General features: G+C 43.3%; 1 protein-coding gene across 2 annotated transcripts in view; it reads left to right on the forward strand.

Moving 5' to 3' along the window:
• The first annotated feature begins 746 nt into the window (after positions 1-746).
• ADSL (adenylosuccinate lyase) overlaps positions 747-27381 on the forward strand; it is a 46500-nt gene continuing 19865 nt past the window's right edge. Inside the window, exons 1-5 of one of the 2 annotated variants that reach the window (XM_073327032.1) lie at positions 937-1025; positions 13492-13561; positions 18633-18836; positions 20380-20424; positions 21080-21159. In XM_073327032.1, coding sequence (XP_073183133.1) covers positions 13559-13561; positions 18633-18836; positions 20380-20424; positions 21080-21159 — 332 coding nt within the window. In that variant the 5' untranslated portion in view covers positions 937-1025; positions 13492-13558. Of the gene's footprint in view, positions 1026-13491; positions 13562-18632; positions 18837-20379; positions 20425-21079; positions 21160-27381 lie in introns of both variants that reach the window. The other variant, XM_073327026.2, reaches the window with a different exon arrangement.

Below are 27381 nucleotides of genomic sequence, written 5' to 3' on the forward strand. Positions count from 1 at the left end.
CTCACAGGGTTGGAGGGATGAATGTGAATGGCATTAAATGTTAAGATGTGATTGTTCGAGGTTTGTCCACGTTAGCGTGACTGGGCGTAAAGCGCCAGCTGGGGAGAGGGAGAACTGGTTCGCTGTCTAGTTGTTTTCTAACATTGCTCCGAAAGCTCGAGGCCTTGGGCCATTTAGCTCAAGAGGCATAAGCTGCAGCCCCCCAGTGTGCACTGACTGGGTAAAGCGGAGGAACGGGCACATCTAGCTCAGCAATGAGGGGGTGCCCTGAAGCCCTCCGTGCTGAACAGAGCAGCAGGGAGGAGGATGTGAGCGAGCAGTAACAGGAGACGAAGTGAGAGGACCTGGAAACTGGATTAACGCCGCCACTCCCCCCGCCCCCATGTAGACCAGCCGCGGTGGGGCCGGACCCCTCGGTGGTAGCTGCTCCCAGGCAGGCAGAGGAGCCGCTGCTGGGGGCGGGCAAAGCCCAGCAGGAGACTCCAGGGAAGGCTATAGGGAGCAGAGGCAGCCCACCTCGGAGCCGGTAGCGCGGCCTGTCGCCCCTCTCCGGCCGCGCACCTGGACCGACCCTCAGCCGGTCCGCCTGGTTCGTAAAATAGGACGCTCCGCCTCCGGGTTGGGGGCGCGGCGCCGCACTGACCTTCTGCCGTATTTCACGCTCGGAGGAGGACGAGGCTGTTTTACGACGCTCGCGCGCGGCCACGCTCTGCCCTCCCCTTTCTTCCGTCCTGACCTCCTGCCGCATTTCACACTTGGCGGGGCGGGGGCTCTTGAGCGCTTCCGCGAGTCCGACGTGCGGCCGGCGCGTGCGACGCCCGCTGAGGTGTCCTGTCGCTCGCGGGCCGCGGGGGCGTCGCGGCTGGGCCATGGCGGCGCCCGGCGCGGAGGAGGACCCGTTCGGCCGCTACCGCTCGCCGCTGGTGTCGCGCTACGCCAGCCCCGAGATGGGCTTCAACTTCAGCGAGCGGAAGAAGTTCGGCACGTGGCGGCGGCTCTGGCTCTACCTGGCCCAGGCGGAGAAGGTACCGGCGGGACCGAGCGCGGCCCCGGGACGTCTGCCCCGCGCGCGCGCTGTGGAGTGCTTGTGGCGGGGAGCCCGCGGGCCCAGCCCCACTGCTGGGGGTGCAGACGCAGCTGCCAGGCCCGCCCCACTCTCCCCCCTCCCCGGGGCGGGGTGCGCGTCCCTGTTTGACAGAGGGGGAAACTGAGGCACGCGGCGGTTCGGGGCCGGTCCCGGGGGCCCCGTGGCGGAGCCGGCGCTGAGGACTGCTCGCCCCGGGCGCTGAGTGCGGGACCCTGCTGCCGGGAGCCGGGGTCATGCGGCACGTGGAGGGCTCCTGGCCGGCCGCGCGCTTTAGCAGCAGCGCGGCTGGAGTTCCCTGACCGGGGGGCGAGGGAGGGGGAAAGCCCAGCCACACTCCTAACCGGGATGGGAGGGGGGGGTGTCCGCTTGTCCTATGCTTTGGAGCTGGGTTAGAAGCAAAGAGGGCAGAATCTCCTAATCTTGGGGGATGGGATTAAGGAAGAGGAAAGCCTGCGGACTGGGAGACTGACTCTCCCTGGGAGACGGGGGTGCTAACGCTGTAGCTGATTTTGGCAAGAGTGGGAAATAGGATCCCAACCTGGGGAAACGAGATGGTACCACAAATTTCAGAGTAGCAGCCATGTTAATCTGTATCCTCAAAAAGAAAAGGAGGACTTGTGGCACATTAGAGACTAACCAGTTTATTTGAGCATAAGCTTTTGTGAGCTACAGCTCACTTCATCAGGTGCATTCAGTGGAAAATACAGTGGGGAGATATACATAGAGAATATGAAACAATGGGTGTTACCATACACACTATAACCAGAGTGAAGGAGTACTTGTGGCAGCTTACAGACTAACCAATTTATTTGAGCATAAGCTTTCGTGACCTTATGCTCAAATAAATTGGTTAGTCTCTAAGGTGCCACAAGTACTCCTTTTCTTTTTGCGAATACAGACTAACACGGCTGTTACTCTGAAATCTGTAACCAGAGTGATCAGGTAAGGTGAGCTATTACCAGCAGGAGAGCGGGCGGGAGGGGGGCAGACCTTTTGTAGTGATAATCTAGGTGGGCTATTTCCAGCAGTTGACAAGAACATCTGAGGAACACTCTGGGAAGGGGGAGGAATAAACATGGGGAAATAGTTTTACTTTATGTAATGACCCATCCACTCCCAGTCTTTATTCAAGCCTCAGTTAATTGTATCCAGTTTGCAAATTAATTCCAATTCAGCAGTCTCTTGTTGGAGTCTGTTTTTGAAGTTTTTTTGTTGAAGAATTGCAACCTTTAGGTCTGTAATCGTGTGACCAAAGAGATTGAAGTGTTCTCCAACTGGTTTTTGAATGTTATAATTCTTGACGTCTGATTTGTGTCCATTTATTCTTTTACGTAGAGACTGTCCAGTTTGACCAATGTACATGGCAGAAGGGCATTGCTGGCACATGATGGTACATATCACATTGGTAGATGCACAGGTGAACGAGCCTCTGATAGCGTGGCTGATGTGATTAGACCCTATGATGGTGTCCCCTGAATAGATATGTGGACACGGTTGGCAACGGGCTTTATGGCAAGGATAGGTTCCTGGGTTAGTGGTTCTGTTGTGTGGTGTGTGGTTGCTGGTGAGTATTTGCTTCAGGTTGCGGGGGCTGTCTGGAAGCAAGGACTGGCCTGTCTTCCAAGATCTGTGAGAGTGATGGGTCGTCCTTCAGGATAGGTTGTGGATCCTTGATGATGCATTGGAGAGGTTTTAGTTGGGGGCTGAAGGTGATGGCTAGTGGCGTTCTGTAATTTTCTTTGTTGGGCCTGTCCTGTAGTAGGTAACTTCTGGGTACTCTTCTGGCTCTGTCAATCTGTTTCTTCACTTCAGCAGGTGGGTATTGTAGTTCTAAGAATGCTTGATAGAGATCTTGTAGGTGTTTGTCTCTGTCTGAGGGGTTGGAGCAAATGCAGTTGTATCATAGAGCTTGGCTGTAGACAGTGGATTGTGTGGTGTGGTCTGGATGAAAGCTGGAGGCATGTAGTTAAGTGTAGCAGTCGGTAAGTTTCTGGTATAGGGTGGTGGTTATGTGACCGTCGCTTATTAGCAGCGTGGTGTCCAGGAATTGGATCTCTTGTGTGGACTGGTCCAGGCTGAGGTTGATAGTGGGATGGAAATTGTTGAAATCATGGTGGAATTTCTCAAGGGCTTCTTTTCCATGGGTCCAGATGATGAAGATGTCATCAATGTAGTGTAAGTAGAGTAGGGGCACCGCAAAGGAGACCTTGGCTGACTGGGAAGGGTGCAGGGAGAAAAGCCAGATTCTGGTTTCCAGAGGTGGTTTTCTTCACCTTCACGCAACTTTCCAGCTTGGTCTGGTTGTACACAAAACTAATGCAGGGAGCTAATGACTGAAGTTCAAATCCTTCTATGTCATAATAAACTACAGAGGTGTTGGCAAAAGTTAATGTGTACATTGCCCACCCAGATTAAAACCAAGATTGATCCTATCACTCCACCATTCTTTTACTCTTCACTGCACGATTTGCTGCGAAGGTGATCTGCAAAGTGAGAAGGGGGAGAAATGGATTTGTGCCCTGATTTGCATCTTTATGCTGTATAAAGAAGGCCTGAAAGTTGTTTTTCTGCTGATATTTTTCATGAGAAATCTAGGCAAGGACAGTCTTTGAGAACCGAAGAGCTAGTGAACAATGACATCACTTGAGCAAGGGAGAAGAGATTTTTATTCAGACCATTTAACGTATTTTTAACATCTATTTAATTTTGATGACCAGCATTTTAGTTTAAAGGAAGCCTATATCAAAGATGCAGCACCTTCACCCTATCAATTATTATGTTAGAGCTCACAATAAACATCCTTGCAACCTCTCAGGGGTTCTCCAGCAAAAGCAGGGAGACCTGATTATTTTTGATTATTCTAAGCTAAGCAGAGAAAAACATAAGCAAAAAAACCCATCTTTCAGGCCAGCTATATACATAGTTTTAAAAGGGCACAAGCCTAACTTCATATGTAGTTCTATGCAGGTGGTCATCTGTACTGCAGCATGGTGTGTTTTTCAGAAAAGAGGTTATTAACCAGGCTAACAAGCTGTAACTTTTCGTATTCCCTGCACTCCTCCTGAACTCTCCATGCCTCTGTGAAGTTAGTTTCATAAAGCTACTATAAACAGTTCTTGAGGAAGGAAGAGTTTTATCTTCTGAGCCCTTCTTCCATTAGTGAGCTGTTTGCCTGCCAGGTGACTTGGCTGACCTGGAATATTCTAATAAATGTCCTCACCTTGGTGTAAATCTGTGCCATATGCAGTCATTAAAGTGATCCTCAGCCTATGGCTCTTATGGAGCCCATATTTCTGGGATTATACTAATCTTGGGCAGAGTGAACAGAATGCTCATCCCAGGAGTGCTTGCCACATTGCCTGATACATACACAGTAGTACAGTGAAATTGAAAGAATAAACTGTTGATGCTAGGACCTCACCCTATGAGTCCAAGCACTTAGAACATGGAAATTGAAGGAAGAGGAGACTTACTCCAGGCTTTTTCCTAGTAACCCTGAGGGGGAGTGGTTGGAAAAGACAGACTGTGCTGAATGAATTTGCAGCCAGCCAAGACATTAAACAATCCTAAAAATGTAGGACTGAAAGGGACTTCAGTAGGTCACCTATTCCAGTTCTCTGCACTGAGGCAGAAGTAAGTGTTGTCTAGACCAGCGGTTCTCAAACTTCATTGCACCATGCCCCCCCTTCTGACAAAAATTACTATGACCCCAGGATGGGGGTGTGACGGGTTGGATCAGAGAAACCCCTTGGGTCTGCCAACTGATGTGCCAAGACTACTTCTGCCCCTGCTTTCCCTGCCAGCTTGGGACTCCAGCACTCCGTCTTGCTGAGCCAGACGCGCCAGTCTGCTGCAACACAGACCCAGGGTGCCCCAAAGCTGCAGACTTAACTGAAAGCAACTTAAGACGTGTTCCTGTCTTTAACACTCAGATGCCCAACTCCCAATGGGGTCCAAACCCCAAATAAATCCATTTTACCCTGTATAAAGCTTATACAGAGTAAACTCGTAAATTGTTCGCCCTCTAAGACTGATAGAGAGAGATGCACAGTTGTTTGCCCCGCCCCGCCCCCCCCGGTATTAATACATACTCTGGCTTAATTAATAAGTAAAAAGTGATTTTATTAAATACAGAAAGTAGGATTTAAGTGGTTCCAAGTAGTAACAGACAGAACAAAGTGAATTACCAAGCAAAATAAAATAGAACACGCAAGTCTTTGTCTAAGAAAACTGAATACAGATAAAAACCTCACCCTTAGAGGAATTCCAGTAAGCTTCCTTTTACAGACTAGTCTCCTTCTAGTCTGGGTCCAGCAATCACTCACACCCCCTATAGTTACTGTCCTTTGTTCCAGTTTCTTTCAGGTATCCTTGGGGGTGGAAAGGCTCTCTCTTTAGCCAGCTGAAGACAAAATGGAGGGGTCTCCCACAGGCTTAAATAGACTTTCTCTTGTGGGTGGAGACCCCCTCCTCTCTCCTATGCAAAGTCCAGCTACAAGATGGAGTTTTGGAGTCACATGGGCAAGTCAAATGACCACTCATGACTCAGAACTTAAAGGTAGCAGTCATGGCTCACATGCTAGCTTGAACATCCTCATGTAGACTTCTTATGTGGAATGGCGCCTCCCAAGATCGATTTTTCGTGAGAGCTTCTTGATTGGGCACTTAATTTGTACATTCCTTTCTGAAGAAGCTGACCAAATGCTTTACTAAGGCTACTTAGAAATCAAGCAAGTGCATAGCCAATATTCATAACTTCGAATACAACAATGACACATGCATACAAATAGGATTAATAGATTCAGTAGATCATAACCTTTACAGATATGTTACATGACACATGTAGCATAAAACATATTCCAGTTATGTCATATATACATTCATAAGCCTATTTCCTTAAAGTCTTATGGGGGCACCATCACAGGGGGACCAAAGCCCAAGCCCATCCTAGCCCTGCCACCCTGGTTGGGTGGGAGGGACGGACACAAAGCTGAAGCCCAAGGGCGTCTGTCCTAGGCAGGGAGCATGTAACCTTAGGGCTCCTTCCCAGGGCGGTGGGGCTCAGGCGTTGGCTTCGGCTCTAGGCACCACAAGTCTAACGCCAGCCTTGGCAACCCCATTTAAATGGGGGTCTTGATTCAGTTTGGAGTCCCGACCCACAGTTTGAGAACCCCTGATCTAGACCATCCCTGACAGGTATTTGTCTAATCAGTTCTTTAAAACCTTAAATGACTGAGATTCCACAATCTCCTTACATAATTTGTTCCAGTGCTCAGCTACCCTTACAATTAGGAAGTTTTTCCTAACATCTAACCTACATCTCCCTTGCTTCAATTTAAGCCCATTATTTCTTGACCTGTCCTCAGTGGTTAAGGAGAACAATTTATCACCTTCCTTTATAACGACCTTTTACATACAGCGGACTCTTGCTAGAGCGCGCATCACTTTAACGTGGATTCGCAGTGATGGATCCCAAATTTAAATATTTAAATTAAATTGGGATCCATGGTAACACGGTCCCCACGTTAACGCGGTACTGCGCATGGATCTCGAACCCTGCGTTCTAGCAAGGGTCCAGTGTACTTTAAGGCTGTTTTCATGTCCCACCCTCAGTCTTCTCTTCTCCAAACTATACAATTTTTTCAGTCTCCTCATGGGTTTCTAGACCTTTAACCATTTTTGTCACTCTCCTCTGGACTTTCTCCAGTTTATTAATCGAGTGGAAGAATTACTTCTCCTGTCTTGCTTGCAACAATCCTGCTAATACATTCCAGAAGGGTGTTTTCTTTTTTTGTAACAGTATTACATTGTTTGCTCATATTTAGTTTGTGATCCACTATAACCCCCAGATCCCTTTCTGCAGTATTCCTTCCTAGACAGTCATTTCCCAATTAGTATTTGTGCAATTGATTATTCTTGCCTAAGTATAGTCACTTTAAATTTGTCTTTATTGAATTTCATCCTATGTAATTCAGACCATTTCTCCAGTTTTTCAAGATCATTTTGAATTCTATTCCTGTCTTCCAAACTGCTTGCAACCCCTCCCGGTTTGATATAATCTGCAGACTTTATAGTGTACACTTTATACCATTATCCAAATCCTTTATGAAGGTATTGAATAGAACTGGACCCAGGACAGATCCCTGTGGGACTCCACTCGATATGGCCTTCCAGCGTGATTGTGAACCTTTGATAACTATTCTCTGAGTAGAGTTTTCCAGTCACTTGTGCACTCACCATATAGTAAGGTTCACCCATCTTATACCATCATTACTTAGCAAGCATGTTTGTATTGATACATGACAAACACACTGGAACACAAAATTTGCAGTGGAGTGTTAAGTCAACACTCAAACTCTGCAGTTGGCTGGCTGTTTTGTTCACTGTTATGGTGGCTCTCCAGTTTTGCAGGGCAGAGGATTGTTGCACTAGAGCAGAGATAGTCAATTATTTTTTGTCAAAGTCTGAATTTCTTGACCAAGGTATATCCAAGGCCCAGTCTCCAGAGAGAGCTTTTTTCATACTGCAATAACAATAATGACAATAATAACTAAATAAAAAAGATTTCATGGGCCATTCAAAAGTATCTGGTGGTTTGGATTGGCCCACGGTCCACCTATTCACTACCCCTGTACTAAAGTGTGAACAGGCAATGCACAGTCTCATTATCGTGTCCCCTTTCTGCTCCTGGGACCATGGCACTGCTTTGTTGCCTCATCACTCCTTGAGGAGAGGGTGCCTACATCAAAATATATATGCATTAAATGGGCACCTTACTCTAAAGTGTCAGGTACTGGACATAGTCAAAGCTGAGATCCTAAAGGCAACTGAATGAGCCAGTGGCTAGGGCCCTGTGAAATCTGCGTTAATGCGAACGTGGGCGGAATCAAAACAATAACAGACTCCAGCGTGCTGTGTGTTTTTTAAAAATAAATAAATAAAAATCTGGCATTATATAAAAAATAGATGCTTGGCAGTAGAAAATGAAGCTTGATGAAACCTACTTGCACAAATTTTGTACCTTGTGGGAATTTTCAAAGACTCGTGTGTACACACAATGAGAGTGCTTTTTCACGTTTCACCACCACCGTAGGTTAACTGACTGTTGCTTAGACACGTGGCCCGCTACTACTAGTGCGGTTCCCCCCCATGGTTCAGTACATGATTTAGCATGTCTAAAAGGCATTCTACAACTGGAAAATGCTCATCCAAAAAGCTAAGAAACATTATGCTGACACCAAAGGGAAGAGCTAGTCAGTTTCCCTAATGACATCTATGAATCGGGCAGTATGATGATCTGAAAATGCGGTCAACATACAATAGACTGGACCTGAAAAGATACCTGCAACGATCATCTAATGTCAAAAAACCATCTGAAGAATCGAGCCACATATGACTAGAATCATTGAGATTCTCACTCTCTACAGAGAACAATTGCAGACAGTATGAAATCTGCAGATGCCAGAGGGGAGTTTGTTGAAGATTTTGTTGTGGTCTGTGCCGAGGCTGATATCTCATTGGAAAAAATGACGACGCTTCCATGTTTCCTCTTAAAACACTGCCGGAGGGATCGGGGAGTGGGAATTGTCTGAAAATGAAGCGGCACATTGGCAGTTTAACCTGCTGTGTGTTTATCAGGAGCACATGGTGGCATTGCTGGCCAAAATCCATGGGGAAAAGATTTCCTTGGTGATCGACGAGACAACAAATATCTGAGAGTGCAGTGTGCTAAATATAGTCATAGGTATATGTTTTTTATTTTATTTTACTATGATAGATACTTAAGTAGATGCTTTTTTATAATGTGTGTATTGACCTTTAGGAAAATCTTTTATATTTAGAAAAGACTAATCACTTCTGTGATTTAAAGTACAGATAATTTAAGAAAAAAACATTTACGATGCTATGACCCCTTAAAATAGTCCTTAAAAAAAAAAAAAAGTACCACATTAGAATTTGAGCTATTCTATAAAAAATACTTATTTAATTTTATCAAGCACTTCATATTTAATATGCATGAGGAAATTAAATTCCGTATTGCAATGCACCTGTAATATGTATTTTAAAAAAAATCTTTTTAACATTAAATGATACTATAATGATTTTGAAGCTGGATTTTTTTTCCATTACTGAATTTTAAGTTTGTTTAATGAACTCCTCCACTGACAAACAAGTTGAAAAATTATGACCACAGAATGTATTTTTTTTTTTTTCAGGTGTTGAAGGTCAGTACTATTTGATGTTATAGTCATGGAGAGCTGCAACACTCCACATTCTCACAGGCTGTTCTGGTGTCAATGATTAGGAACCAGTTCACCACACTAATGTTTGGGCAGTTGTAACTGACAAGGCAGCATACTGCATCAAAGCATACAGAGAAACACTGAAATGTGTCATGCCCAACAGTATACATGTGACATGTCTGTGTCAGATAGATAATCAGTCTGATAAGTGAGATGTGGCTGCATTGTCACTTCTTTAGTGATGTGGCATCTTTCATTACTTGGATGAAATCTGCCTTCTTCAAAAAGTCATCCAGAAAATGAAGATGGGTTGCTTTTCTTAAGTCCAAAGGTGATGTGCACATCACGAAGGTCCCCCTGAAGCAGTACATATAAGATGAAATAGCTGGTTTCAAGCAGTAAAATATCATGCAGATCACACTGATCTCTACAAGGACATTTTTGAAAAAAGAAGTCCTTAGCACAGGCTGTGACAAACCTTTTGGCATTACTTAGCAGTCAGGAGAAATCAGACTTGCTGACACTTAAGACAGCTTTCATATCTGAAGCTTTCCCCAAACTGATAACACCCCTGACCATCTTTGATGGTACCCACTGCCCTACAGCTGTTTCAGATTTCAATATTATGGAAGACATGGGGTTTCACTTGGTTTCTGGAACAGACAAAACTTGGGGGTTTGGTGAAGAAACTGAAAGACTCTTGGATGACTTCTCCATAAGAGAGAAGAAAAATACCCTGGACAATATGGATGAAACCTATCAGCTTGCTTTTAACAAATTCCAAACACTGAGATGTCCATCCAGCAAAAGACGTGTATTGACAGGCAGATTCCAGCCACGCAACACAACATTGATCAGTACAGCAAGCTATCACCTTTTGCCCACTCCTCATCAGAATTGTATGAACCAGTGGCTTGTGTTTCTGCGCAACACTCAGAATGAGTACATCCCAGATCCACTGGATCTTTGTTCCTTCATAGCCTTCCAGTAAGCACAAGTGCCTAGAGTAGCAGAGGTTGCCCTACCTTAGATCTTCCTCCCTGTCAGCTCTCTAGACGCAGCTAGAAGCTATAGTAAATATAAAAATCTACTTACAGACAAGAGGGAATCACTTTCTGAGGCAAACACTAAAAGGATAACCATAATGTACCACAATGGAGATGTCTGCTGGAGATGGCAAAAATGTTATTTAAGTTTGTCAATTTATAATGCTACTCACCAATAAACAGTTGACTGTGAAATTATTTAATCCAATTTGAAATTAATTTAATCATTCTTTCAGAATATAGGAGCTTGAAAGTAGCAAGTTTAAGTTAGAATGGCAGCAATGACTGCTGCAAGGATGGATTATTTTATGTTTAGTGCATTATTTTTATTTTTTAATCAAATGTGATTTTAGTTAAATTGACACTGTTACAGGCTCTTACTTCTGTGTACTTGTGTTACTGTACAGCAATGTAAGTGGTCATATGACTGCTACTTTAAAAAGTGATTTAAAATGTTACTTTTACTGTGTAGTGTATATCTGCAGGATGTTTTGTTTAAATTGTAGGGGTTTTTTTTGTAAAATCCATTTTCCCCATTGCAATCTAATACTGAAAATTTCTATGCATTTATAAAAAGGCTACTTAATAATGTAGCAAACAATTTTAATTAAAAACATAAAGATAGAATTTTTTTAATGGAAAAAAATGAAATCCAAAAATAATAAATCCCAAAATCCACAATAATAAAATGGATTTCATAGGCCCCAAATGGTCTCATCCAGTATTGTAGGTGTCATACTAGATTATATGGGCAGTTATATGATGTGGTGTTACTATATGAGCCTTGAGTTCATGCATGGATTTCTGCAATTGAGGTCAGAACAGACCACAAACTTTTAGAGGAGTTGATAATATTTGACACTTTGTGTTCAAAGCATAGTAGAAGCATGAATCCCCACATCACCTCTGTGCAGTAGATAATTAATTATCACCATTTTTACTGCTGGAGAATGAAGTGAATTATATGACTTGCCCAGGACCAGAAAGCAAGTCAATGATAGAGCCAGGATGACATCTCAGGACTCCCAAACCTTGTGCTTATGGGTTTCCCTGTCTTCCTTTCTCTCTGCCAGCTCTCCCTTTTTCTTCTGCCTTCTCAAAATAGAATTTTGTTTCCAGTGAGTAGGAGTTGTCCTGTGATATCTTGAGCACTCTGGCCCCACTGGGAGGAGGGAGACTTTTATTTTTATACATGTGTTCACATTCCTGAGGAGTTACACCATTATGTTGTCAATCCTGGACTGGAAGTGGAGTGGGAGTTAGCCACACTCAGCACTTGTTGGCTCGGTCATTGGTCAGTTGCAGACTGTTAGACATAATCACAAACAATTTCCTCTGCTCTCCATCATGGGAAATGTGCAGTATTTCTAGTTAGGTGCCTGTAACAGGAGACAACTGATGGGGAAGTGAAGTGTGGGAAACGCACATCTTTAAGAACACAGGACTGTTCAGAAATCTCCAAGCAAGGACTTACTTTCCCCATCAGCAGACTACCACTGGGAATGTTAAAATGCCAATAATGATCCTGGGGACCCAGCCTACCCTTTGCTAACATGGCTCATGAAACCATATAACAGCCACCTCGACAGCACCTAGGAGCACTTCAGCTTCAGGCTCAGCAGCTGCAGAATGACAGTTGAATGTACCTTTAGTCGTTTGAAGGGTCGCAGGCATTGTCTACTTACAAGATTAGACCTCAGTGGGGGGAAAAAAAATCCCAATGCTTATAGTTTCCAGCTGTGTGCTGCATAATATCTGTGAAGCAAAGGGGGAAAAGTTTACCCCAGGGTGGAGGTGGAGTGAATGGCTATCTGCTGAATTTGAACAGCCAGATACAAGGGCTATAAGAAGAGCTCAGCACGGAGGTGTGTGGCTCAGGGAGGCGTTGAAAGACCATTTTAATGGGGGCCAAGGTAGTGTGTGTTGCTCTACCTGGCCTTGCTCTTTTGCAGCCCAGTATGAATCTTGTAGTGAGTTCTGTATGTGTAAGAATATAACATTGCCAATGCACATATTAATATTGTCTGAGAATGATGGTGTGGGTTCTGTGACAAAATGAAGTAATAGGAAATTGGTGGGTGTCAGACATGTTCTGCACCAGCCAGCATATTTTGTGAACTCAAAAAGTTGATTTTATGTTCCAGAAAACAGAATTTTATTTTGCAACATGAACCGGGGGAAAAAAATTAGAGCTTTGTGTTCCCTTAATTTATTAAGTTCTATAACTTATGAACAGTCAGGCACACATACACCAACCGTGTCTTTCACAGTTTGGTGTATGTGCGGCTGTGATTGTCTTTAAATTCCCGCAGATTGGATTGGTAGGGGGTAATGCAGGTTCCCTGATGCCATGTGGAATGTCAAGGGGTGGTGTAAGGAGGTCCCAACATTGAGTTGTCTATGGGTTGCAGATGGAGGCGAGCCTGGGATTCTTGGACCTGCAGGTCTACCAGAGTCTGTAGCATTTGTTTGCTGCCTGGGAAGCCCCATTATGTCCCGATGCATCTCCCTTTCCTTGTCCTACTTGGACTCCTGGGCCTTCCTCCTCTCCACTCTTTCCTTCTCCATGCGGTCATCCTCCAGGCTTTGGTCTCGTTCTCTGATGCAGCACAGACTTGCAGCATCTTCTGGAACATGTCATCCTGAGTCCTCTTCTTTTTCCTCCTTATCTGGCTTAGATGTTCTGTAGGTGTGGAGGGGAAGACTCTGGCTTTGTGTACGCTACCTCGCTTTTAGCGACACGGTTGTGCTGCTACAGCCATGCTGCTAAAAGCCGCACAGTGTAGCTGCTGTTTGTCGGCAGGAGAAAGCTCTCCTGGCAACAAAAAAACTTCCATTCTCCATAAGCGGCAGCAGTTTTGTCGCTCTCCTGCCAACAAAGTGCTGTTAACACTGGCACTTTTCATTAGTAAAACTTTTGTCGTTTGGGGAGATGTTGTTTTTTAACACCCTTCAACGACAAAAGTTTTGTCGACGAAGTTCCAGTGTAAACAAAACCTCTGAAGGCCACAATACCAGTAGCTGCAGACACAACACACGGGGTACCATTTTCAGTGTATTCACAACGGAAATCAAACTGTAGGATACTGAACTCACTCTCCTTGATCCCCACAAGGTGTAAGCACTGCATTCTCACTTCTCCTTGGGATTGATACAGCCCTGCGCCAGTCACAGCACCAGCCATGGTGAGTATGGCTCTCAGGAGGGATGGGGTGGGCTTGTATAGGGCAATGGAACTGAATACTAGCACCATTTTCCACCCCCAGTGGTGGTTTTAGCTGATATCTCACTCCTGAGGATAACAGAGGCAGCTGCTGCTGGTGTCTGTGGCACCTGGGTCTATATGCTGGTAGCCTGTGTACGGCAATCTTGACTCTACGCTGGTTGGAGAGGTGGTGTTAAGTTGTCATAGTGGAGCAGTTACACTGGTGGGAACAAAATTTTAAGTATAGGCACAGGCACAGCTAGGTCGGTGTTTGTGGGTGTGCAACAGGAGTGTTTCACGTGGCGCTGCCCTTATCTTGAGTGCGCTTTTTTTTTTTTTTTTTGGTAGCAATTGCAACTGTTTCCTGAGGTTCGTTTCTCTCCTCTCTGTGGGACTGTCTCTGCTCTCATGCCGTGACTGGCTTTTCCATGTGGGTCAGATGTTTATGAGCACAGGAGTCTGGATGGATGAATCTTTCCAATAACTATTTCTGGAGATGAGACTTGAATAGCAGTATTCCTTCCCTAGTAGAGTAAAATACACCAGTGATATTAGCTGTTTATTACATCATATTGCTTACAGAATTATCTGTGTGTTATGATGCAGAGTTATGGCCATGTAGCCATATGTCTTGGTGACAGCACTGTGGGGCCAAGTAACTCTCTTGTTGGGTCTGGATAGTCAAGGTGCTATTGCCCTTCCTGAAGCATATTGTTTTAGTTCCATTTTGGTAGTAATTAGCTAATGGGTTCTCCAGGAAATCCCTCTGCCTCACCAGCTCTCCCCTCTGGGTTCAATAATACTAGATCCCCATATCTCAAAACACTTCAGACAGCTGGATTCCTCCTCCTGGAAAGAAAACAGCTTTTAAAATGCTGTGTACCATTGGAGCTTTCTGACTAGTTAGGGGTTTCTGACATTCATATTTGTTAAATGCAGAAAAATTACATTAATCTTGAGATCTTCAATTAACAAGTCAGTTGATTCAAAAATTAAGACTTCTGCATCTGAGTTACATCTGCTAGGTTGCAAATAAGGTACTATGTGTAAAAAGATAGAAAGTTAAGAGCATAATCTGTTATGTCAAATATTTCATAATCCATGGGAAATGGCTCAAAAGTGCATTGCAAGCTTGAGTCCTCTAGGTTACACCCCAGGGTTGAGAAACAACAAATATTTAACAAAATCAGGAGTTCTAGAAACCAAGCAGGACTGAATGAAAAAACATCTTTCATAGATTTAGGCCAGAAGGGACCTTCACATTAATCTAATTTGACCTCCTGCACGCTGCAGGCCACAGAACCTCGCGCACCCACTCCTGTAGTAGACTCAGAACATCTGGTTAATTTACTGAAATCCTCAAATCATGATTCAAAGACTTCAAGTTACAGAGAATCCACCAGTTACATTAGTTTAAACCTGCAAGTGATCTGTGTCCCATGATGCAGAGGAAGGCAGTTAGGTTTTTTGCCCCCACTGATCCCTGTGGAAGCCTGTCCCAGAAGTTCACTCCTCTGATGGTTAGAAATTTTCATCTAATTTCAAGCCTAAACTTGTTGATGGCCAGTTTATATCCATTTGTTCTTGTGTCAACATTGGCACTTAACTTAAATAACTCCTTTCCCTCCCTGGTATTTATCCCTCTGATGTATTTAGAGAGAGCAACTATATCTCCCCTCAGCCTTCTTTTGGTTAGGCTAAACAAGTCAAGGTCTTTGAGTCTCATCTCATAAGGTAGATTTTCAATTTCTCTGATCATCCTAGTAACTCTTCTCTGTACCTGTTCCAGTTTGAATTCATCTTTCTTAAACACCGGAGACCAGAATTGCACACAGTATTCTAGATGATGTCTCAGTGCTTTGTATAATGGTACTAACACTTCCCTGTCTCTACTGGAAATATTTTGCCTGATGCATCCTAGGACTGCATTAGCCTTTTACACGGCCACATTGCACTGGTGGCTCATAGTCATCCTGTGATCAACCAGTACACCCAGGTCTTTCTCCTCCTCTGTCGCTTCCAATTGATAAGTGCCCAGTTTATAGCAAAAATTCTTGTTAGTCCCAAGTGCCATGACCTTGTACTTTCCCCTGTTAAATTTCATCCCATTTCTATTACTCCAGTATTCAAGGTCATCCAGATCTTCTTGTATGATATTCTGGTCATCCTCCATATTGGCAAGTTCTCCGAACTTTGTGTCATCTGCAAATTTTATTAGCACACACCCATTTTTTGTGCCAAGGTTATTATAAAAATGTTAAATAAGATTGTTCCCAAGACCAATCCCTGAAGAGCTCCACTCCAGCCTGACAGTTCACCTTTCAGTATGACCTGTTATAATTCCTTGTTTAGCAAGTTCCTTATCCATCTTTCAATTCTCATATTAATCCCCATCTTCTCCAGTTTAACTAATAATTTCCCAGGTGAAAATTTACTGAAATCCAGATAGATTAAAACTATTGCATTTCCTTTGTTGAAAAAAAAATCCGTTATCTTCTTGGTGATCAGGTTGGTCTGGCATGATCTACCTTTTGTAAAACCATGTTGTATTTTATCCCAATTGCCATTTAGGCTATGTCCTTAGCTACTTTCTCTTCCAAAATTTGTTCTGAAACCTTGCATACAATTGAGGCCAAACTAACAGGCCAGTAGTTTCCTGGTCATATTTTCCCCCTTTCTTAAAACTAGGTACTGCAGTCACAGGGTCCGACCCCCAAGTTTTCAGATTCATTAAAAATTCTTGCAATTGGGTTTGTAATTTTGTGCCAGTTGCTTAAATATTCTTGGATGGCGATTATCTGGGCCCCCCAGTTTAGTTCCATGAAACTGTTTGAGTTTGACTTCCACCTCAGATGTAGCAATTTCTACTTCCATATCCTCATTTCCATTAGTTACCCTGCTACTACTCCTAAACTCCTCATTACCCTTATTAAAAACTGAGGCAAAGTATGTGTGTTGGGCCATGCCTAGATTATCTTTAATCTCTACCCCATTCTCAGTGTTCAGCCAATCCCACTTTTTTTCTTTTTCTTTTTCTTTATATGGCTATAGAACCTTTTACTGTAAGTTTAATTTCTTTTGCAAGGTCCAACTCTGCTTGGCTTTTGGTAGTTCTCACTTTTTCTCTTTACTTTCTGACCTCCAGCAGGTATCTTTCCCTGCTGATCCATCCCGTCTTCCATTCTTTGTAGGCTTCTGCTTTCTCCTAATAACCTGTTTGAGATCCAGCTTAGGTTGCATCCCTTCCTTATGATTTTTTTTCCCTTTTTTGGGTGCAGGCTTCAGACAGTTTCTGAAACTTTGACTTAAGGAAATAACTAAGAATTACTTTCCTTCTCTGCTGCTGCCCTGCCACAGATCCATTTCTGTCCTGTCCCAGCTGTCCCACTGCAGTCCATTCTTTCCTCTCAGTCCTTCACCAGGAGCAGAGCTTGATGCATCCTCAGGCAGAGCACCATCGACTACCAGCAAATCCTTCTAACACTCAGACTTCTCTGTTTAGTGCCTCCATGCAAACCAGCTGTGAGTTCTTGCTGTGATTCAAGGTTTTGCTGCCCCAAAGAGTTGTGGGATTTGGATGAGTCCCAAACTGTGGATGGATTTTGGGTCCCAGATAGGAAAGGTTGAAAATCACTGAACTAAAAATACAGTGTATGAGCAGTGGGGCTGAGTTATTGTTGGTCTCAAATCCTTATCTTTTGATTATCCTGAGATGTGTTTAATCCAGCACTGAAGTTGAGAATTCAGTGTGTTTTGTTGCATTAATTCTCTCACTAAAAGGAAAGAGCTGCAGGACAGTGCCAGCAGGTGCCATTTTGCATAAAAGTGGAAGTACTGTTAAATTAGGAGAACCTATGTTCTTAACCTTGATAACTTGCACAATTCCATGTTTGAGATTTGTACAAAAGAATAATTGTGTAGACCAGACAATAAGGAATATAGCAAAATTCCATCTGCCAGCTCAGACTGTGAGACGTGCACTTCTGCACAATTGAAACATACAGTTACATATGCGCATGTGCAAACACCTAGCTTTAAACCTTTTAACTTTAAAGGAATGATATCAACTTGCCAGCTAGTTAGTTTTTGTGGATTCCTGCTAACTCTTGTGATTTATTATATTTTCCCCATTTTAATTTTCCCCTGTTGCTGTATGAAAGATGCACACAAACAGAATGGGAATCCAACTGCCTAATTATACATCTTTAAACTATAATATTCTAAGGTATTACTTGTAAAACATAGTAGGTATAATAACTTTTCAAACAAGTGTAATTTTTTTAAAAGTAGCTGTCCCTCTAAAATGACTTTGATTTTTTCGAGCACAGCCTAATGGCTGTTCCGCATGGAATACTAACAGTCTGCCAAGTCTGAAATCTGCTACTCCAGTTTTATGTAAATTAAGTGTGTGGCGGGGGGCCTGGGGAAGTGTAGCAATATTTTTTTCAAGTGGAAAATGTGTCCTATTTTCCTCACTTGCCTAAGACAAGTGACTGAACTGATTTACCCCAACTTCCGAGACATTTTAGTTTTGAGCTAAGATGAGGTCTACGAAGAAAAACATTTCAGAAAGTTACAAGCAACATGAAAGAGGGCTTGGTACTTAAATAAAGCAAAGGTTCCCAAACTGTGGACAACTGATGGTCTGCAAAGTTTTTCTGGCAGGTTCACAAGGTGATGCTTCTCCTTTCCAGCCACTAAACTGCGTTAAGAGAAGCTATGATGCATTACTTTCCTGAAAGTGCTTTTCCATGACAGCAATTGCTGCTATTGTCACAAGGATGTTATGTAATTGTGGCTCGGAGGGGAATGGTGACCAAGGGACGCTAATAAATAGGCTATCCTACTGAAAAAGTTTGAGAATCTCTGAACTAAATCATTTGCTACTACCGTCCTATTGTGTGGCCTTTTACTCACAAGAATATCTAATTGACAATCCAAGAGGAGTTATATGGGGATAAAGTGTGTATTGCTTCTGTCTCCATCTGGTTTGGGCTCTTTCTGTCAGAGGGAGATAGCTTTTTTGTTTTTGCTTTTTTTTCCCCCTTCAGTCACTGGGACTGCCTATCACAGATGAGCAAATCCAAGAGATGGAAGCAAACCTGGATAACATAGACTTCAAGATGGCAGCTGAGGAGGAGAAGAGGTTGCGTCATGATGTGATGGCTCACGTGCACACCTTTGCCCACTGTTGTCCAAAAGCTGCTGCTATCATTCATCTTGGAGCCACTTCCTGCTATGTGGGCGATAACACGGTAAAACAATACTCTGAGTTTGTTCTCTAGAGAGCTGCACAGAACCCACCAAATGCTGCTCACTTGACCGTTTAAAATCAGCTTACTTTTAAAAATAAAATCTCCAAATAGAATTTTTTGAAAATTTTATTTAATTTTACTTCTGGAGCTAATTCCCCCTGTTCCAATCTCATTAGAGACTATTTTAGTCAGTGCTAGCTGGAGTTCTAATTCTCCTAAACACACCGACAGCTGTAGAGCAATGCTGTGCTCTTTTGGCATGAAGCAAGATCTATCCTCAAACAACAGCACTTGTGTGTCATCTGTTGCTTTAAATTAGGGAAACTCACAATCATGTGAGTTGCGCAAAGAAAAAAAGTCTGCATGACCTGTTGGTCATGCCAGTTGGTCACCAGCTCACGGATTTGAGAAATCAAGGCCACTTTTGACATATGCAGATCATGAGCTTTCAACTGTTATATGGAAAATCTGGATTGTTTCAGTAGTAGAAGAGCTATTCAGGGTCAATAGAATGGGTAAGAATTTTATATAAAAATCCCCCACACAGTGTCCTGCTCTTCAGCATTTGCTTCTGTCAAGGGTTTGGGGGTGGCCTGTACAAAATTAATACAAAATAGTAAAGAAGGACTTGTGGCACCTTAGAGACTAACAAATTTATATCAGCATAAGCTTTCGCAAGCCACAGCTCACTTTATGGGATGCATTCAGCAATGAAGTGAGCTGTAGCTCACGAAAGCTTATGCTCAAATAAATTCCTTAGTCTCTAAGGTGCCACAAGTACTCCTTTTCTTTTTGTGGATACAGACTAACACGGCTGCTACTCTGAAACCATACAAAATAGTGTTATTCCCCAGCATGTTGCTGTCTTCCCCGACCCCTCCCAAACTCAGCACAACCACTGTTGTTCCTTTTGTTCAATGAGACTTGGTAGTGCAGTTTTGCTCTTCTCCTGTGGCAGTCCTGCATTTTGCCTGGATTTTGGCAGCTGCTTTTCCCATGCCATTTGGACTCAGTTATATTTGATTGCGCCAGAGAAGGGAAAAGGAAATCTCTACTGGACTAGCCAGCCTTTTTGAAGTGAAGTCTTGAAACAGCCCTGTAGATCTGTGGCAAGTAGTGCCTGTATTTCCATATGGGGCTGTTAGGATTTAGTCTCATTCCCTTGGGGCACTAGGAATTCTACAAAAGCATGATTTCCACCCAAGAGGGTTGAAACAGGATTCATGTTGCTCTGCAGGCCCCCTTCTGGCTGATATAGAAGCAATGACATTGATGGACCCTGACAAATATCCAGTCCTCCTTGGCTTAAAGAAGGTCCCTCTTTTACAGCGTTTTGATTCAGGAAAGTGTGAGTTTTAAGATGAGAAATGGAGAGGCTCTTTCTTGGAGATTCCTTGGGAGGGAAGAGCAGTTTAATTATCCATGGTAGCTGTGTGTTCAGAGAGGCCAGAACCTACCTCTCCCTCCCACAAATGAGAAAGGGGAGTGAGCAGGTTGCTCTCAAGCAGAGCTGAACTGAACTTTCTTTACTCGTTCCTTCCAGGACCTGATTGTTCTCCGCGATGGGTTCAACCTGCTGCTGCCCAAGGTGAGAGAGAAGTGGTGTGTGCAGCATCCTGCGGGTGGACACAGCTGATGGCCTCTGGGTGAATGATGTTTATCCTAGTTGGTCTCTGGGTGGGTGCTGGTGAGGTGGAGTTCCTCTGGGACTTGGACACCCAGGAAAAAGTGGCTGACTACTGTGGCGTGGGTGGGCAGTCCTTAGCTCCATGTGATCTCTTGCCTCTCCCCAGCCTCCCCCAAGGCCTCTTGATTCCTGAGGGGTTGTATGGAAGTGGGAGGGTCTGTTGAGCCGGAAGTGGCTTCATTTTACTTGTCCCAGTCCTGAAAAGAGAGAACTAAATGGTTAACCACTCACCCAGCAGGTGCTGGTGGAGGTGGTAAACAAACTGGACTGGCTATTGTTACAATCTGGTGTAACCATTCCTGTGTGTCTAAGTTTTACAGAGAGCAAAACTTGTGCATACAACCTCAAGTGACATAAACATGAAGCTTCATAGTGGCTGTAGAAATTGATCTGTTAAGTTGTTCTATGCTTCTTAATCCGTTCCCCACCACTATCATGCTTAAGCATGTGTCAGCGCTGTGGCAAGACAGTTCAAGGTTCACTTGTAACTTCTCTCTACATTGCAATTCCTTTTCTGACTCTCTGACTGTTTTTTCCCATCCCCCACTCTCATCAGCTCGCCACGGTGATTAGCCGGCTGGCTGATTTTGCTGAGCAGTATGCTGCCTTACCTACCCTGGGTTTCACTCACTACCAGTAAGTAGCCCAAGAACTTTTCCTTTAATTTCATAGTCTACTCATTAGATGGAGGGTGCTGCTGCTGCCAGTTCTCACATTTCTTCCCCTCCCCCCCCCACCCCCTGCCCCGGATCAGTTGAGCGCTCTACCCTGTGTCTCAAGATCCAGCAGCACTGAGTTTGAAAAAGCGATAGAATACTTGTCTCCTTTTACACTAGGCAACTGAACCGCAGCTGTCTGCAGTGGCTCCCTTTGAACCTGTGCTAAAAACAATGTAACTGCTAATGTAAATGGTAACAAAACCACTGTTACAGAAAGCATGGTTGGGACTTGTGCTTGGATGCCAAGTTCCTGTGACACTTCCTGTCTATACTGTCACTTAATCTGTTTTCAGTTCAAAACAGCAGTTCAGAAAAACCTATTGCTAGCAGCTGTTTGATTCCTTAACATAGAGAGGACTTCATATGAATGAGGCTTGCTTCTGCAAACTGAACGTGGTTCAATCATGTTATAACTACAAGACCTGTCAATTCTCATGTTTCAAGGCAGGGTGGATAAAAATCCATGCTTTTTTAAAAAAATAAATAAATAAATTTTGCTTAAATTATTTTTCTTTTTAATATAAAATATTTAATATAAATGTGTTTAAGCTTAAATTTATTATAGTCTCTTAAAACATTTAAATAAATACGCTGAATCCATGACCCACTTTGAGTTAAAGACTGCTTCTCTATATAAAGAAAGAATCTGGAGGGGAAGGAATTTAACTTTTGAGGTTAATAAATATGGCACAGTAGGTCATGTACTGTATTAAGGGCTTGATCCTGTGGGGGATCCAGGAGCTGTGCTACTGAGTGAAGAGACTTGACAAAGTTATCACAGGCATTGGGTCCAGCCTCTGACTCCAGGAGACACCATCATGTATCTCATCAGGCTTATCCATTGAACCCATCTGGGTGGTTTCAAGCTCCTACTTTATAGCTTCTCCACACCTGAGCTTTGGCTCAGTTCTCAAATTATGAATATTTATACTCCAACCACCAGCTCATGGAAAAACACTGATCTGCCTAATAACTACCAGCCCTTGCTTCTGGATGGTTCTGGGCACTTCAGGTAAATGGCCTTGCTCTGTCGACTTGTATATGCACATGGACAGATACAAACAGAAATCCGTTAACTTCTCAACTGCCTCCCTCTCTGTCTCTAAACAAATAAAATACTGCAGTGCAACAGGCACATAGGTTATGTTACCAGAAGTCTTGGATTGTTAGTTCTTTTGTTTTTCTGGGGTAGGAGTAGGGTAAGTGAGATATGTAACGAGAGAAGGAGCAGAGTATGCAACCAGAAAGGCGCAACACTTGTCAAAGTAGGACTCTGGGAAGAAGGGGCAACATTCTTCAGTGTAGCTTCTAGTGTTGATTTTAACACCTAGGAACTGGAGGGGGAAAAACGGCCATGGCTGCAAGTTCTAAAAAAGAACCTGTTTGGGAATATATTTCAAGAAATTCCTGTACCTCTGGGTAAAAAAGTAACTCATGGCAACTGTGAATGGAGCAAGAGAGATGCAAGGCCTGGTTGCCAGAATAAAACAACATTATGAAAATTGCTCCTCAGAAGACAGTGACTTTGAAGATGATGTGCTTGAACAATCTGGATCAGCTGGTTAGTAAACTTATTTTTGCACCATTTTTTGGGCTGCCTTCCATGTCTCACTATGCTAATAATGATAACTTAGATTATTGTCATAAATTTGTGTTTTTGGTAGATTACTTATGAATTTCAAAATGTTTATTCAAAATATGATTGGTATGTTAGTTTGTTGTGGGAGTGTTTGTCAATTAAATTTTTACTATTACTACTGGACTTTAGAAATGATTTTTATTGTTCCGTATAATCAAATATCCTAGGTGAAGATTTCCTCTTTAAAAGTAAAGTTTTATTCGTCATTTATGAATTTTAACATTTAAAATATGGTTTTTTCCCAAGTTGTTTGGTATGTTGCTAGAGATAAGGGTTTAAATAGATTAAGATTTGTATAATTGACTAATTGTTTGCCCTGTAAAACTGAGTTTAGAATAAATACCATTTAAACGGTGGTACAGACAGCTGCAGTAGGAGAAAAATCTTTCATTTACAATCTTTTTAAAGCAGTGCCGTTAGTAATAACGAGTGAGTGAGGGTGACTTTTTTACCTTTTTGTTTCAGGGTCTCTGCTTAGACATAAGGAGTTGTGAATGTCCATCATCTGCAATGTCCATAATTTCAGTGTCATCTGCTGTTACCACCAACAGTGCTGCAACTAAACGTACTTCAGACAAAAAGAAAGGGAGTACTTGTGGCACCTTAGAGACTAACCAATTTATTTGAGCATAAGCTTTCGTGAGCTCCAGCTCACTTCGTCGGATGTTGAGCTTATGCTCAAATAAATTGGTTAGTCTCTGAGGTGCCACAAGTACTCCTTTTCTTTTTGCAAATACAGACTTACACGGCTGTTACTCTGAATACTTCAGACAGTAAATTAACTGCATCAGAACATGCTTTCTTCATCATAATCCAGTTAAGAAAGGCATGAATTTGCCATCAGGACCAGCAAATTCCAGGAAGACTCCGTAAATGAAAAGATTGCACAGTTTTCCCTTTCATGTTGTTCAGAACAAATATTTCATTGACATGGTTCAATCATTACAAATATGGTACACTCCATCTAGCAGAGCAGACATTGCTGAAAGGTGATTGTGAGAAGGACATTGAACAGTGTGCAAAAAACACTGATGGGGAAATCAGTTAATCTGATGCATGGAACAGTGTACACAGTGCTCCAGTAATATGTGCTTATATGACAACAGAGATAGGGTTGTCTCTTACAGAAACAATTGATACAGCAGGAAATGCCCATGCAGCAAATACTTAAAAGAAGTAGCAGTAAAAGGTATAACAAACTGTGAACAAAAATTCAAGTGTCAAGTATGTAGCGTTGTCACAGGCAATGAGGCAAATGTAGCAAAGATGAGAAGAAATCTAGAAGATAGTGATGGGCACGTGCTCATTTGATGCATCTCATGACGGCACGTGCTCATTTGATGCATCTTTTAGCTAAAGAGTTGCATACAACTTCAAGAATAAAGGAAAAAGTAGTTAAAGTTGCAAAATGCTTCCATAACAACCACTTTGCTCCAGCTTCACTGAAGAGAATAGAAGCATTTAAACTAATTCTCCCTCAAGATGTATGATGGAAGTCAGTGATTGACTGTTTTGAGCTGTTTATTTAGAACTAGCCTATTCTGAAGATAATTTTGTGAAGAAAATTGAGACAAAATAGATGGAACTCTCACAGCCAAAGTATTCAACATCGGACTAAAAGGAAATGTAGAAGATTTGATAAATATACTGAAACCTATTTTCATAGCCTTGGACAAACTACAGAAAGATTGCTGCTGAATTGCTAATGCTGTTAAAATTTGGAAAGAACTTTGAGATATTGAAGAGAGAAATACCCAGCACCAAAATTAAATTTTAGGCAGTAAATCGGATGGATCAAGCATTTACTCCACCTCATTTTCTTGCCAGTATTCTCAACCGAAAGTACCAGGTAGATGCCAGGCTGCTGAAGAAGATGCTGCTATGACATGAGCATTGAATAATCACCCATCAATCTTGCCAACCGTAAGAAATTTCAGGCCTGGAAGTGAACCATTTAAGCAGTACACGTTTTATGATGCTTTAAAGAAAGTTACACCATTGAACTGCTGGAAGTCACTAGCTAAGCACCTGGAACCAGAGTCTGTTGAAGCGCTAAATCAGCTTTTGACATTAGTAGCCTCTTTTGCAGGCACAGAGAATATGTTCTTCCTTTGGACTAATTCATTCAAAGTTCAAATTGATTGGGAGTTGAAAAAGCAGAAAAAATTGTCTCTCTTCCAGTCTAGGAATAAAAATGAGGAGGGAGGGCATAAAATTTACTAGTTTTAAAAGTTTGAAGGAAAGCCTAAGTAACTTAGCAGACTGTTATCTCATTTTCAAGAGACTTAGACTGTGTCTGCACTACAAAGATAAGTCAACCTATGTTAGGTCGACTTAAAACCCCCACATTAATTACTGCAGTGGCTGATGGCCACACTATCCTCCTTGGATCTGTGGTGCGCTCCTTCACCAGGAGCGCTTCCACCGACCTAAGAGGAGCAGTGTAGAGATCTGAGAACCTGGTCTAGAGATCTGAAAGCCTGATCTCAGCTCCACTGGGAGCCTGGCTGCCCCACAGGCAACCGGCAGGCTGCCGCCTCCCCGTTTCTCACCGGGAGTGGGAGGGAAGCCACCGGGGACTTCTCACCCTGTTCCCCGCTAGGAGCAGGAGGGAAGCCGCCTCAGGCTCCGCCGTGATATTGACAAGAATGACAGCTAACAGCCACTCTAAGGAATGCAGACACTGCATTGCCTTAACTACACTGACATAAGCCCTGCACCTCTAGTTGAGGTGGTTTTATTATGTCAGCATAGCAGGGGAGTTACATTGGCAGGAGGAGCATTTCAGTGTGTACACCTCTGTGGTTTTGTCAACAAAAGCTGACTTCTCTCAACAAAACTTATGTACTATAGACAAGGCCTAAGGCGAGTAGTAATTTAAGCTCCAATCACTTTCACTTAGGTATATTTGAAAACTTTCCCAGGCTGACTTGAAATACTCAGCTTAATTCACTGGCCACAATTAATCCCTCTATTCCTTTAGTACATCATTTGGTTGTAAATGTGAAACGTGTTTTGATAAGAGAAGTTGATATATCTAAAACATTTAAGGTTTTCTTTAATTAAATTTTATATGCTGTTTGTTTAATTAAACCAGTTACCATCCTAATGCAGCTTGACACAAATCATGAGCAAAAAGTTAAGCATCTAGTACAGAGGTGGGCAGACTACGGCCCATGAGACCTCCTGCCCAGCCCCTGAGCTCCTGGCCCGGGAGGCTAGTCCCCAGCCCCTTCCCTGCTGTTCCCTCTCCCCCGCAGCCTTAGCGCACCACGACACCGGTGCAATGCTCTGGGCAGTGCAGTTGCAGAGCCGCGGCCTGACCCGGTGCTCTGGGTGGCACGGATGTAGCGCCACCAGCCACCGGTGCTCCAGACAGCGCGGTAAGGGGGTGGGGGGGGTTGCAGTCAGGGTCGGGGGTGTGGATAGGAGACAGGGCGGTCAGAGGGCAGGAGTCCCGGGGGGGGGGGCAATCAGGAATGAGAGGGGAGGGTTGGTGGGAGGTCCAGAAGTGGTTAGGGAGTAGTGGATGGGGCAGGAGTCCCGGGGGAACCGACTGGGGGTGAGAAGCAGGGGGGTCAGATAGGAGGCAGGGGCTGGGCCACACCTGGCTGTTCGGGGAGACACCGCCTCCCCTAACTGGCCCTCCATACAATTTTGGAAACCCGATATGGCCCTCCAGCCAAAAAGTTTGCCCATGCCTGATCTAGTAAATAAGCAAAATATCACTTACTATTTTCTAACATACTAAAAATTTATAATAAGAATCTGAAAATATTTGTTTTGCTTAAATAAACATATATAGTTATAGAGTCCCCTCCTAGGTAGCAAAAAGATGTACTGAACATGGTGTAAAGGCTCTATTTAGTTGTAAATCATGTTTTAAAGGCTATATCAACCAATGAGAATGCACCTTTCTTTAGAAAATAACTGAAGTACAAATGGAAAAGTTGATTAAAGTTGATCATTTAAATTGAAGCTTTCTACTTGGTGACTTAAATTGCTGATTTAAATCAATGCACCCTGTTCTAGGGCATAAGCAGATTACTATCCGGAAATATTTCTCCCATGTTATAAGATTGACACAAATCATGAGCAAAAAGTTAAGCATCTAGTACAGAGGTGGGCAAACTACGGCCCGCGGGACCCAGCCCCAGATACAACATTCTGTATCATGGAAAGCTTATGCCTTTTCTGTGGTACATCTGGCATTGGCTACTGTCAGGGGATTGGATTGTTCTAGAATGGCAGTTTCTCTCTGTTGCTCTAGAGAATATGGTTCATTCAAGAAGAATCAAGATCTGGACAAGAATGTTGCTGAAAATGTGGGTTAATCTGCTGCTGCCAGGGACGGCAGTTGTTTACTCTCAGGACTTTACACTACGGACCTTGATTTAAATCTTATTTTTCCACTAGTGGATGTGGTGTGGGACAGCAGAGATGGGGAAGGTTAGGACTCTTCGTACCCAGATCTAATGTCCTTATTGCATAGGATATCAC

The sequence above is a fragment of the Lepidochelys kempii genome, chromosome 1, assembly GCF_965140285.1.
Source record: "Lepidochelys kempii isolate rLepKem1 chromosome 1, rLepKem1.hap1, whole genome shotgun sequence".
NCBI lineage: Eukaryota > Metazoa > Chordata > Testudines > Cheloniidae > Lepidochelys > Lepidochelys kempii.